This window comes from Equus asinus, chromosome 5 (assembly GCF_041296235.1).
Source record: "Equus asinus isolate D_3611 breed Donkey chromosome 5, EquAss-T2T_v2, whole genome shotgun sequence".
In the NCBI taxonomy this organism is placed as follows: domain Eukaryota; kingdom Metazoa; phylum Chordata; class Mammalia; order Perissodactyla; family Equidae; genus Equus; species Equus asinus.
In genome coordinates this window covers 42,240,556-42,253,241 of record NC_091794.1, presented here as the reverse complement: position 1 = coordinate 42,253,241, position 12,686 = coordinate 42,240,556, and the positions used below count along the sequence as shown (strand labels likewise).

General features: G+C 38.7%; 1 protein-coding gene across 9 annotated transcripts in view; it reads left to right on the top strand.

Annotated features, from left to right (window-relative positions):
• The window catches only part of KCNMB2 (potassium calcium-activated channel subfamily M regulatory beta subunit 2), a 223,797-nt gene that overhangs the window by 39,181 nt on the left and 171,930 nt on the right, over positions 1-12,686 (top strand). For 3 of the 9 annotated variants that reach the window (XM_014838367.3, XM_070509403.1, XM_070509408.1), the window contains exon 2: positions 3,307-3,412. The exons of 5 other annotated variants lie outside the window; for them this stretch is intronic. In XM_014838367.3, coding sequence (XP_014693853.1) covers positions 3,393-3,412 — 20 coding nt within the window. In that variant the 5' untranslated portion in view covers positions 3,307-3,392. Of the gene's footprint in view, positions 1-3,306; positions 3,413-12,686 lie in introns of those variants that run through there. One more of the 9 variants, XM_070509405.1, reaches the window with a different exon arrangement.

Below are 12,686 nucleotides of genomic sequence, written 5' to 3'. Positions count from 1 at the left end.
ACTCTGCAAACTGTAAAATCCTGTTCCCATGTCAGATGATTTTTTTTCCAAGAGCAGAACGGAACATGTTGCACTCTAAATTAGACATCAACAAGGATGGGTGGATTAGGCACTTTCAGATGTAAAAACAGAGGTCCAGTAAAGGCACAGAAAGTACTAGCTATTATGAGCTATGAAGAATCAACTTACAGACATGTAGAAGCACAAATCCAAGATAGTAAAGAGACCATCTGGTAAGAGTAAGAAATGACAATAAAATGGCTAAGAATCCAACCCCACGGGATTATTTATATGGCAAAAGCCAATATGAAATAAAGGATGTAAAGTCAATTTTAGAAATAAGGGATCATGATTATTACTAGAATAAAGTAGAGTGAAGGGAAAGACATTGAATCCCAAGCCAGATAGGCATCAACTAATCTCAATTTTTGGAAATTGTGAGTAATCCAAAAACACTTACAATATGTACTCATGGTGTTCAATGGAGAGAACATTACCAAGACTGAATTTCACTGGGAAAAAACTTTATATTCATATGTTTATGTCATCTTTGTTAGGAATATTATTTAAAATCAAAATCTCTTCACTTCGTCTTTTATTTAGCCAAACTGCATTATAATTTCTACAACTGTATCTCACAAAAATATAATTTTTTGTCAGGAGGTTTTCCCCAATTAAAGGTTACATTCTCAAGTCCTACTACCTTTGCTACATCACCCAAAGCTCATGTAAAATCAGATAAGTAGCATGACCAAAATGTTTTAATTGCTTTCTTATTATAGGCGTGATTATATAATTACAAGATCGTGGATTGTCAAGTTTTACAAATACAGATGGAAATCGTTCAATAGGTCACTTTTTTCAATTGACCTCTTCCCACATCCATCACTAATTCCTCTTCACAAGTTAATTTGCATTGAGCTTTCCTCTGCAGAATGATCTGTTTTTTCTATATCCATTTTTCTACATCTCCTTTAGACCTTCCAGAAATAGGAGAACTTTGTATATGATTTTGTTTATATGTACATTTATAAGAATTAAACAATAATTTCTCCTGGGAAACAGCATGGTATGGAGAAAGACTGGATTAAATACTACTTTTACCGCTAAATAGTTGAGTGACCATAAGGAAGTTATTTAATTTTTCTGAAATTCAGCTCCTCAATGGTAAAATTCGATTGAAAGAGATGGTATATGCAAAACTTAGGACACAAAATAAGAACTCAATGATCTCAGTCCTTTTTCAAGATGGAATAATTTTCTGTACGTCCAATTGATTATAGGAGGAAGCAGAAATAGTGAGCTTTGAGTTCAGTACAACATATGGCTTAGAACTTTAAATGAACAGTCTTAAAAATACACATTATTTACTTGTTAGATGAAATGGCTACCTAAAAGTTATTAATACATATTAAAATGCATGTTTCAGAAATAAAAAGTTATTATAAAACTTGCTATTATACTTACAAGATAATTGGCTGTTTAAAATATGATCCATTTGCTATTGCATGTCAGAAAGTAATGTAAGCAATTACATTAGTTTATACTAATCATTGGCTAAATCTTATTTTCTCATCTAAACCAGAATTAAGTTATACAAATATAAAAAGGAAACTCAATAATGGTAAGTTTCAGTCTCTTTTTGGCTGAGAATTTATCAAAAACATTATTTAATTTAGTAGTTGGAGATGATATTCTGTGATCATAAATACTCAGTTCAGAAATTTGAGCTATTATTCTCAAATGACTGAGTCATAAAATGTTAAAACAATAATGATTTACCTTTGATTGGATCTTTCACCATGATGACCTCAAGAGGATAGAATTTGGAAGCAAAAGGTACATTTCCTTCTGAAGGCTGAGATTTACTCGCTGTGTAATCCTGGAAAGTTAATTAACCTTTCTGAGGTTCAGAACTCTCGTTTGTAAGAGTGGGAATAATGCCTACCCTACTTTCTTCACAGAGCTACTTTGAAGAACAAATGAGATTTAAAAGCACCAAGAAACTCTGAAAGACTAAAACAGAAAGGAAGGAACCGGGCAGAGTTAGTGGCTCTTTTGAGTTCCCATAGCAGGCTGTTCACTGCACTCCATAGTATTACAATTATCTGCTCTCAAGGCCTGAAAGTAGTAAAAGAACAGGAGGAGAGTAGAAAACTGGGATCTGTGAAGCTCCAGAATCAAACATCTGCCCCCAGCCATCAAGAAAGCATGGGTTGAAATCATTTGTTTCAGCAGAAGCAGTGTTATTTTTGTGATGTTTTGTGATGTCCACCTTCTGCAAAGGAACTAACAAAGGAGATCGATGGGGGACAAACGGCAGCTAGCTGAGAGGCTGTCCTGGCGGATAGGGTTAGCACCTCTGCTTCAAGAAGGCGATGAGAGGGGTGGCTCATGGTTTTCACATTCCAGCCAACAGACAAGTTTAGTGGCTCCAGAATAGCCCACTGTCCACCATAAAAATCCCTGCACAAGAATGGGACATTGGTCCAAGGTTGAGTATTAGAGGATTCTTACATTTCTAGGCTGAGATACACGGGGGAGGCTAGTGGGAGAGTGCAGAGTCTCCTTCGGCGCAGGCAATACTTGCTCTGATGTTACAGGAGAGATCCTGTTCAATCTCTTACACGTTCTCTCTTCCTCCCTCCCTCTCCAAGAACCAAAGTTTGTATAAAAAATCATCCTCACTTCTTGATTTTGGACCCAATAGTCATATTTCTACATTAGTATCAAGTAAACAGGACTGACTCAAATGCAGTCGCTTGATAAAGGGCAAGTTGATTATGACACCTGCTGTTTTCCACTGGCAAAAGATTGTAATACCTCCCTCCATCCGCCTCAGAACACAAACAAACAGAAACCCTCTGAGGCAGAGCCGTTGTTTATATATTGTATTTGTGTGTACCTACCTACAATGGTCTTACTTCTAACAAGGAGTGTGTGTCTGCCAACATTTTCAGATTTAGCAGCAAAGCTCTTCTTGACAGACTAAGAAAGGGGTCCACAGAGGAAAATTCATCATCTGATTAAGGCTTTCAGGCAAATTAAAACTCTCTGGACAGCATCCTCTTTCCTTCACTTAGATTTCAGCGAACAGAAAGTAGATTATCTCTCCAGGCAATTATCAATTCTAAAAGTGCTTGCGGTTTGAAGACTTTGGCAGAACTTGTTGAAAACAGCATCATCATGATACACTTGTACAAACTCTAATTTCAATGGCTCTTTTGTCCCACATGATGCATGATGAAATTTATGAAGGTCTGTTTTCCCCCCTCAGGGTCATTTCTTCTTTTTTTTTTTCCACAGAGCCAATCTGCATCACTTAAGTCCAAACTATTATATTAGCCATCCTTTTCACTAGACTAGAGAACTTCTTTTTAATTGTCCATATCATGGCCACCATGCATCAAAGGTAGGATCATTATTTTCCACTTATTTTCTCTTCTAGAGACCCAAATTCTTGTGGGAGGAGTTTTTAGGGTTGGAAAGAGGAGAGAGTCAGAGACTGGGAGCGGGTTCCATTGTTGGCAATTTGATCTGGGTCTTTGAGTATACAAGGCTGGGACACTGCAGACAATACTGTATTCGGGTTCAGTCTGACTTGTTTTCCTTACAGATGTAGAGTGGACTGACTGGGACTTGATCCAGAAACTTGGGCGTCCGATGAAAGCTGCCTGAATAATTTGGCATTGTTGTTATTAAAGCAATATAATGCTAGTTTTCTGGTGCACGGTGGTCTCACTTAAAACATATATAAACTGCTTTATTAGAGATTATAGCACTATTGGGAGAGAAAGCAAAGTGATCATTTATATGATAATATGTGCTGATAATTTAGGAATGATTCATTCTCATAATGTTCCAACACTGCCACGTAAGTTTATTACTTAGTGCGTATGGTGAAACAGAAGCCCCATCCAGAAAGTAAGGCCTTTTAAAAAACAATCTTTAATTGACTTTTTTTTCTGTATGGTACAGTGCCATATAAAACTTCGATTTTAGGATGTCAGGATTGCCACAACTCCCCTTCCTGCTGTTTCTCTGCTCTGTGCTCTATGCTCTTTGCCTAGTTCACAGAGACTGGGGCGGCTGTCATGGGCGCATTAATGGAGCAAGAGGGGATGTTGTGAAGGGAATTCAAGCTTGGAGTGGGGGATTTGACTACATGAATTCTAAGGTTCTTTCCAGCCATGACTTTCTCCTGTCCGAAACAAGAGGTGGAAATAATTTCCAGCTGCAAACACCAGCAGAGACCCAAATTAAAAAGGAATTTTGCGACATGCCATTGGATGGAAAAAAAAATAGTAATTGTGGTTACAGGTCAAACAGGGAGTCTGAGAGTGGACTATTTTAGTCAACACTTTATTTCAGCTTAAAATAAATCCTGGGTCTTTAAAAGTCAATTTCTGAAGGCAGTCTCTTGGGTTACAATCTTTCTCAGAAGTATATTACTGAAGATGAAAAAAATAATCTCTACTAATAAAATAAGTAGGGCTGATATTAGGTAAAATTGTATAGTGGTTAAAGATCCTACTGTAATTTTTTTCAGCTAGATAGTTAAAGACAAATATATTTTCTTTAAACATTTTTATTTTTAATGTTTTTCTGGTAGCCCAGATAACATATTACCACATGTCCTTTGCATTACCTTTACTAGAGGAAACCATTGCTAACATGTTATTGAATGTTTCTTTGTATTTAAATATATTTTGTGTTAGAGTTTTTAATTTTTTATAGTCAAATGTGACGATCTTTTCCCTTATGGTTTTGGGGTTTGATGTCAAGATTATAAAGTTATTCTCTCATACTTTTTCTAGGACAATGTAGCATTTTGTGTTTAGAATTTAATCTATCTTGAATTTGTTCGGGATGACGAGAGGAATATTCTTTTTATTTTCCTCCAAATGGGTATAATAAAATCGTGTCTTCTTCCTTCACTGATTTGCAATGCCACAGTTCTCATATAAGCATAGCAGCTGGGGTGGAGGGCGTGATCTGCGCCCTATTCTGCTCCATTGGTGTATTTATCTATCCCTCTATTGATACCATGTGGGTGTCAACTTCTTCAGTTTTTGTTGTACTTTTTTCTATCTACCAGGGAAAATCTTGATTTAACCATTTTAAACAGATAACCCCTAGTAAATTTTCCAGCAGAAATGAATTATCCTAGGCTGAGCCAAGGCCTGGAAAGTGTTGGAAATAAAGGGTGGAAGACCACTGGAAACCAAGGATCTTTCTCCCTCGAGAAAGAGAATTCAGTGTGTTGATTAAATTTTCCAGTGAACTTTCTGTCGGAGGTTTCTAGGTGACTCTGCCTGAGCCCACTGGGAGATGGCAGGTGGCAGAGCAGCTGCGGGGAAGATAGTCTTGACCAGATTCACACCCTGCCTTTAAGGAGCTCATAGCCTAGCAGGGAGAGGCTCCGAGATAGGAAAGGAGCTCATTTCAGCTAGGAGTTGAATGAGAGGTTAAAAACCCTGCCACCATCACCTGAGGTAAAAGCAGAAGAATCCTATCATTGAATAATTCATTTAACTAATGGGATAGATAAAAGACCTTCAGGAAACTTTGAGTGGGAAGATGGAAGAAAGTAACTAAAACTCTACCCTAGGAGTATGTTAGCAAACCTCAAAGGAGCTTTTCCATTCACTTCTCACCACATATTCCTCTATGGAAGCAAATTGGTGTTTGTAGAAAGGAGACCTCTGTTAAAATAATGCTCTTTGTTAAATGTTTATTATATACTAGAAACACATACATCGCTATGTAATTTCTATTTTTGAATTTATAATTTTATTTTAATTGTACGTATGTGTGCCAATACATCTTCATTTATTTGTGACAGGCGCCCTGTGAGGTAGCTATTATGATTTTCATTTCACATTTGACACCCTGAGGCTCAGCGACCCAGCATCATCAGACTACTAACAGGACCTTAGGCAATTCCTGCACAACCCTAACCCTCAGGCTCCTCATGGAGAAACATGAGGATCTATTCAAAAGACCTTTGTGGGTAATTTATGAGATAATGCATATAAAACATATAGCACATGGCCTGGCACATAGAAAATGCCCAATAGCTACTAACTGTTCTGGTCACACAACCATTAAGTGGCCAAACAGAGCCTGTGTGAATAAAGTAATTCCCCTCAGGCTCAAACCAAACACTAAATTCGCATTTGGTTGTTGGGGTTTGTTTTAAATCATCTTCTATAGCCTTAAAAAAAAATGATCCTTTAGTAAAAATAAGGGTAAGTTTATCTTAAAAGAAAATTATTTAGGGACTGGCCCTGTGGTCAAGTGGTTAAGTTCACACGCTCTGCTTCTGTGGCCCAGGGTTTTGCCAGTTCGAGTCCTAGGGTTTTGCCAGTTCGAGTCCTGGGCACGGACATGGCACTGCTCATCAAGCCATGCTGAGGCAGTGTCCCACATGCCACAACTAGAAGGACCCACAACTAAAAATACACAACTATGTACCCGGGAGGCTTTGGGAGAGAAAGAAAAAATAAAAATCTTTATTAAAAAAAAAGAAAGTTATTTAAAGTATAAGCTCATTATGAAACAAATGTAGTAAGTTTTCACTCCAACATTTCAACATCACAGCTTTCATTTCCCAAGCCCTCCAGTCAGGTCCATAGCAGGTGTCCAGACCCCAGATTTCTGACTCGAGCACTAAAAATTGCTCTAATTTGCCAGCCTGCTGAACCCACATTCAGACACTGAAAACTGTGCTCATTCAACTGGTTACCACCTCCACAGCCCATGGACAACCTCCACAGACAATCATGGTGGCTCAGAGACAGCCGGCACATCAAAGAGACTCACCCCTCAGCTTTCATTCAGCGAGCCTAGCCAGGGTCCACTAGCATCTGAAAAGGGACTGTGTGAGGCCATCTGGAAGGGCGGTGAACCATTCAGGTCAGAGTTTTACAACCTGGGCCAGAGTAGCCATTTGATAAAGACTTGCTGGTTAATTGATTGAAGTGGCAGGGCCTTGAAAGCTTGGTCTCAGAACTCTATTCTGCCATTGCCTAAAGCAAGAGGCCCAAAGAAAGTCATAACATTTTAAATTGTGCATTGTGAGCTGGGGATCTTTTTATGATCTCCTTATCTAAACCTACAAAGAGATGAGATCAAGTCGGATCTGTTTCCATATCAATACACTAAAAATAACTGCCCCAAAAGTGTGACAGTGAGAGAGGAGGGTTGGCATGAGATTAAAAAGTCATCCCATTGAGATTGAAAAGATTTAACAAAAGAAATTGCATCTAACTATTCTCATTCTTCCTCTTACCCTTCTTCCCTCTCTTTTTTTGGTGCTAGAAGGACATAGAGACCACAGTCAATTGAGAGGAAAGAAGGGTGATTGGGTATTTTCAAGAAGAGTGGGTGAAACAATTTTATTTCTCCATTCGTCACATCCTCTTCTTTTCCCCTTCGTGAACACACTGTTCCATTCAAAAACTGAACATTAGTTTGTTTGACAGTGGATTTGGGAAAGGGAGGAGTTTTTCAAAATTTTCAAATTTCAATTTTCAAAAATGGATGCTTTTTTCTGTTTTGTATTTATAACTTTAGTTTCTGCCATAACATAACATATAACATAATCACATTAAAAAATTTTTTGGAAAATTAAGGGAAAAAAAATCACCCCTTGTCCCACCATTTGGAAATAATAATCGCTGACATGTATTGAGAACTTTCTATGTGCCAGGCACTTCACCAAGAGCTTTATGCCTTAGCTTGTTTAATCCCCAAAAAGCGTTATGAAGTAAGCAGTGTTATTATCTCTTATCCATAGTTGAAACTAAGGCACAGAGTAGTTGAGTAACTTGCCCAGAATCACACTGTTTGTAATTAGTGAAAACAGTATTCAAACCCAGAAGTCCAATTCCAATGCCCATGCCCTCAACCACCTACTTTCATCTAATACTTTTATCACTTTTTGAAATAAAGTTAAAATTATACCACACTTACAGTTTTGGAGCAGGACTAATATATTCTTTTTCTCCCAAACAGGGAGATTTCCTGGACTCTATTTAAATGAAAGAAAAAGCAAGTCTACTAACTTTATTTCAAAGTGCTCTATGATGCTGCATGAGCCACTAAAAACAAAGAACATAAGATAGTGACTGAAAGTGAATTGCTTCACAATTTTGCCAAGGGAACTTGTTAAAAATGGTGCAACCTAGAATGGTAGAGAGGCTAATATCTCAGGAATCACCTTATGATGGGTTTTTATTAAAAGTAATTCTCATCCTCTCACAGTCAATCCTACACATCTGAGAAATGCCAGAGAAAAATCTCAAACTTCCCCACATACAATAAGTCTGCAACGGTTAAAATCAATAAAAATTTGTTTGAGGAGTCAACATATACGTGGGTTTGCCAAAAGGAACAGCTGACTGAAAAGTTTCACACCGCTTGCCTTGAATTGCTCTGATCTCCAGGTTTTCATTGCTTTTCCCTTCTTAAGCACTCATTCTTTTTCTAGAACCATAAACTCTACCCTGGGAGCTTCAGGTCTGCATAAATCAAGAGCTTGTGGCTTCCACTTCCTCCAGAAACGTTCCTCATGCTCAGCCCTGGACCTTCCTGGGGGGAGGTAGCGCTGCCTATCTCTCCTTGATTTCAACCAATTTCCCTAAAGAAACAAACAATGAAGAAGGCAGCACTTAGCCAGCCCTTCTTATGAGTACAAAGAGGCTATGCAGGGCGAGTTATTATAATCTGGTATCTGTCTCAAGGTGAGAGGCAGTTTGGCCTCTGGGGGAAGAGTGCTGGTCCCTGGGCTCTAAGTTTGACTGTAAGGCCCCATCTCTCACCTGCCATAGACAAATGCCTTAACTTCTTTGATCATAGTCACTGCTCTCAAAAATGAAGGCACAGACTCAGTGCTTTCCTGTGAACCCCTGGGGCTGTGATGTAGGAGGTCAGGTCTGCCAGTCAGCAGGTTGAGAAGATCAGGCCCAGCCTTTCCCTACATCCTAGCTTCATTCAGAGCAGCTCTGCTTTCATCTTTTTATATTTGAGCATTCTAAATAAAACTTCATTTGGGAAAAGGATTCTGCAGCTAATTTTTTTTTTTTGTAAAAATGACTGGATTAGATGATTCCTAAAGTCTGTTTCAGTCCTATGCATTTTTTTCATAATAACCCAATTCAAGTTTGTATATTCCACGCAAGGCCAAGAGAGTGTATTCCCCCTCATGTCAGTAGCACACATTGTTTTCCACAGGCCTTTTTTTATTTTTATTTATTTTTCTTTTTGCTTTTACCAGCTATATTTATGGAGGGTCTGAATCGCCTTAATCCCATCAACAGCTGTAGATCATGTTCAGGCTACATAACGTGTGACCTCTCACTCACAGCCCTTGAGCAAAGCATTTCCGAGACATAGTTTGACCACAACAATTTAGACTCTGGGAAACCAAGAGTTTAGCGGAACACAAAGGCAATACTGATCAGCCTCCACCTCCCCCAAAGGACTGAGCACATCTGCTCTCCTAAGGCAGAGGTTCCTTGAGGACACAGATGTCATTTAATGTTTATGTTTATCTCAGACTCTCTTAAGGAATGACATGTATGTGAAATGCATCAAAATTAGGAAAGCTTGATACTTAGGGCACTAGAAAGGGGGAGTTCAATTTGCGATTATCAAGTTCTATTGGCATCAGCCATAAAGGGCTCTGTGATGGCCTCTGTGTATTTTCTATAAAAGGAGATGTTAGTAGAGAAGAATTTTTTTTTAAAGTAGGATCTGTCAGCCTAAAATCTGAGTAATGCTATGGTCCTGGAAGGTCTATATGTTTTGGTAAACTCATTGTTTACACCTGCATGTTTCGTTTCATTTACGTCACCCTCAAACTGTGGCATGTAGACTGTCTATATTAGCATCATGGCAGGAGGTATTTTTGAAAAGTGAAGGTTTCTACTGAATCAGAGTCTCTGCAAGAAGGGCCTGTATTGTTAGCATGCTTTCCATGGCTTCTAATGCCTACCCAAGTCCTTTGCTTTTGTGTGTGTGTGACGCCTTTGCTGTCATATGGCCTCAGAAAACATCACTTATGTGTTCCAAATGTGTTGGCCACCAAAGTTATGAGGTTTGGCAAGTCCCTTCATCATTCAATTTCTTTTTGTAAAGATGAAGTAGTGCCTGTGGGGCCCTGGGGTTGGGGTGGAAGTATTGTAGACATATGTAGATGTATGTAGATGGAGGTGGGTAGATGATCTCTAAGGTCCCGCCAACTGGAACATGCTATTCTTGATGCTATTTGGGTTCACTTAAGCTTGGAGGCCAGAGCAGTTTATTACTTTTAGGTACTTTTCAGTTTGAGCTAATATCCATTAAATGGAACATATTCAACCTGGAGAAACAGAAACTTCTTAAAATATTTATGTACATATTTATGATGTGTGAAATGGAAAATGATACATCTGGGAACAAGTACCATAAATGAAAAAAGCGTCTAATAAAATAAGCTAACCAGTTAGAAGTCATATATCACCTGACTCAGTTCTTCCTAGAGGGGCAATCGAATGAGATCTGTCTTGAAATCCACAGTTAAATATTTACTAGATTACTAGAACATCTAGCCAGAGAATATTGCATCAAAAGATATGATTTGGTCCTTTATGAACCTCTTTTTCATTGACTAAGTTAAGCTTCCTAAACTGTTTTCTAAGTATTTTTTTGAGTCACTGGTCTGAATTTTCCCCACCGATATCTACTCTGAAAGCTTTTATTCTATTGAGTTTGACCAATGCTTATTATTTTTGACCAGTCGTGATTTAATGTCTATAGAGTGTCATGTTCTAATTCCTGATACTGTCTGGATCATCTTCTTCTGTTTCCCATGTCCTTGCTGTGGATTGGGCCTTTAATATCTCTTGCCTGTGCTGTTACGATGTCCTCCCAACAGACCGTCCTACCCCTTTCAATACATCTTCCACTCTGAATTCTAAAATTCAAATCTTATGTTGTTCTTCTGCCTGAAACTTTGTATAGGTTACTTATTACCTATTGGAATAAAGTCCAGCCTCCTGGACATGGCGTGCCAGACCATTCACAAGCTGGCTAAGCCTCTGGGCACAGGCTTACCCCTAAAGACACCGAAATTCCAATTGTGCTAACTTCTTTGAGAGCCCTGACTTCGAAGGTGCTGCTCCCTCCTTCTGGAATGCCTTCCTCCCTCCCTCCTCACATGCCCAATATGCCTGGTATATTTGATAATAGCAGGGAGGCTACTGAGGCAAGAGCAAAGTGAGCAAGGGGAAGAATTTTAGGAGAGAAGGTGGGAGACAGAAAATAGGGCAGATCATGTAGCACCTTATACTCTGAGTGAGATGGAACATCATTGGAAGGATTATAGCAAAAGAGTGACATAAGCTCTTTTGTATTTTAACAGAGAGCTCACTCTGACTGCTGGGGTGAGACTGGCCTGTGGGAGTGGGGACATGTGAGAAGAGCAGAAGCAGAGAGACCAATTAAGAAGAAATTACACTAACCTAAACAAGAAATTAGTGTGGAAACAGTGGAGGTAGTGGGAAGTAACCAGATTCTGGTACATTGTGGAACTAGAGCCAATAGAATTCACTGATGAATTCGTGTAGAGTATGACAAAAGGAAGAAATCAAGGATGACCCTCAAGTTTTGGGTCAGAGCAATTGGAAAAATGGAGTAGCCATTTATTTTAGCAAGAGGAGAACATTTGCAGGGGAGGGTAGCAAATTAGCAGTTCAGTCTTGGGGTGTTGAATTTGAGGTGGCTATTAGATATTCAACTGGGGATGCACTGTAGGCAGTTGGATGTATGAGTCTGGAATTTAAGGGGGAAGTTGCATCTAGAGAAATTAATTTGGAAGTTGTTAACATCTAGGCATTATTTACGAGTATAGATATACAGATGAATGTTAACAGAAAAACTTTAAAAAGTGAGATGAATGAAAGAATTGTACTGATTGAGAGACCAACTTGCAGAGTAAAGTGAATAATACAAAAGTCTTATATCAATATCCTTCAAGGGATTTCATTTTTCACTTTCTTCTCTTATGGAAAACTTGTGGCAACTCTCATTTCCAAGCATACACCCCTAATGAAGTTTTTATTAGGCTATTGTACATACAGTGAATACAAATATCTGTTTGAATATTGAATGACTAGTATCTTCTTATTCTATACCTTAATGGTCTTATATTTGCAAAAATAAACAAAAATCAATACATTAATATGATGAGGCTGTCAAGTTTTAGATGGTTACCATGGCTAAAAGCGGTGTTCAGGCACATTAAAAATTCCTCGTACCCTCACATGATGGTTTTTACAATGTAATTTATCATCCATTATCGCTCTTTGACTTTGAACTTCATGACATCCATATACCAGGCAGATAGGCATTATTATCCCCTATTTAAATTTGAAGAAACTAAGGCTCAGGAGGTAAAGTCATTTATGTGAGCTGATGAATAGACCTTCCTGGCTGGAATCCTGGTAGTCCAACAAGTGCCCCTCCACTTCTGCACGTCACCTTCCTGAGGAACCCAGAGTCTGCCCCATCCTTAGCCACAGTCCAATAAAACTTTCACAGGATAGCAAGCAGCATGTGTCCTTTTCCACTTCGTAGTGAAGACAGAAAATAAATGGGCCTTACTCGATACCATTCAGCAGGTCAGCAACACCACGTATGTC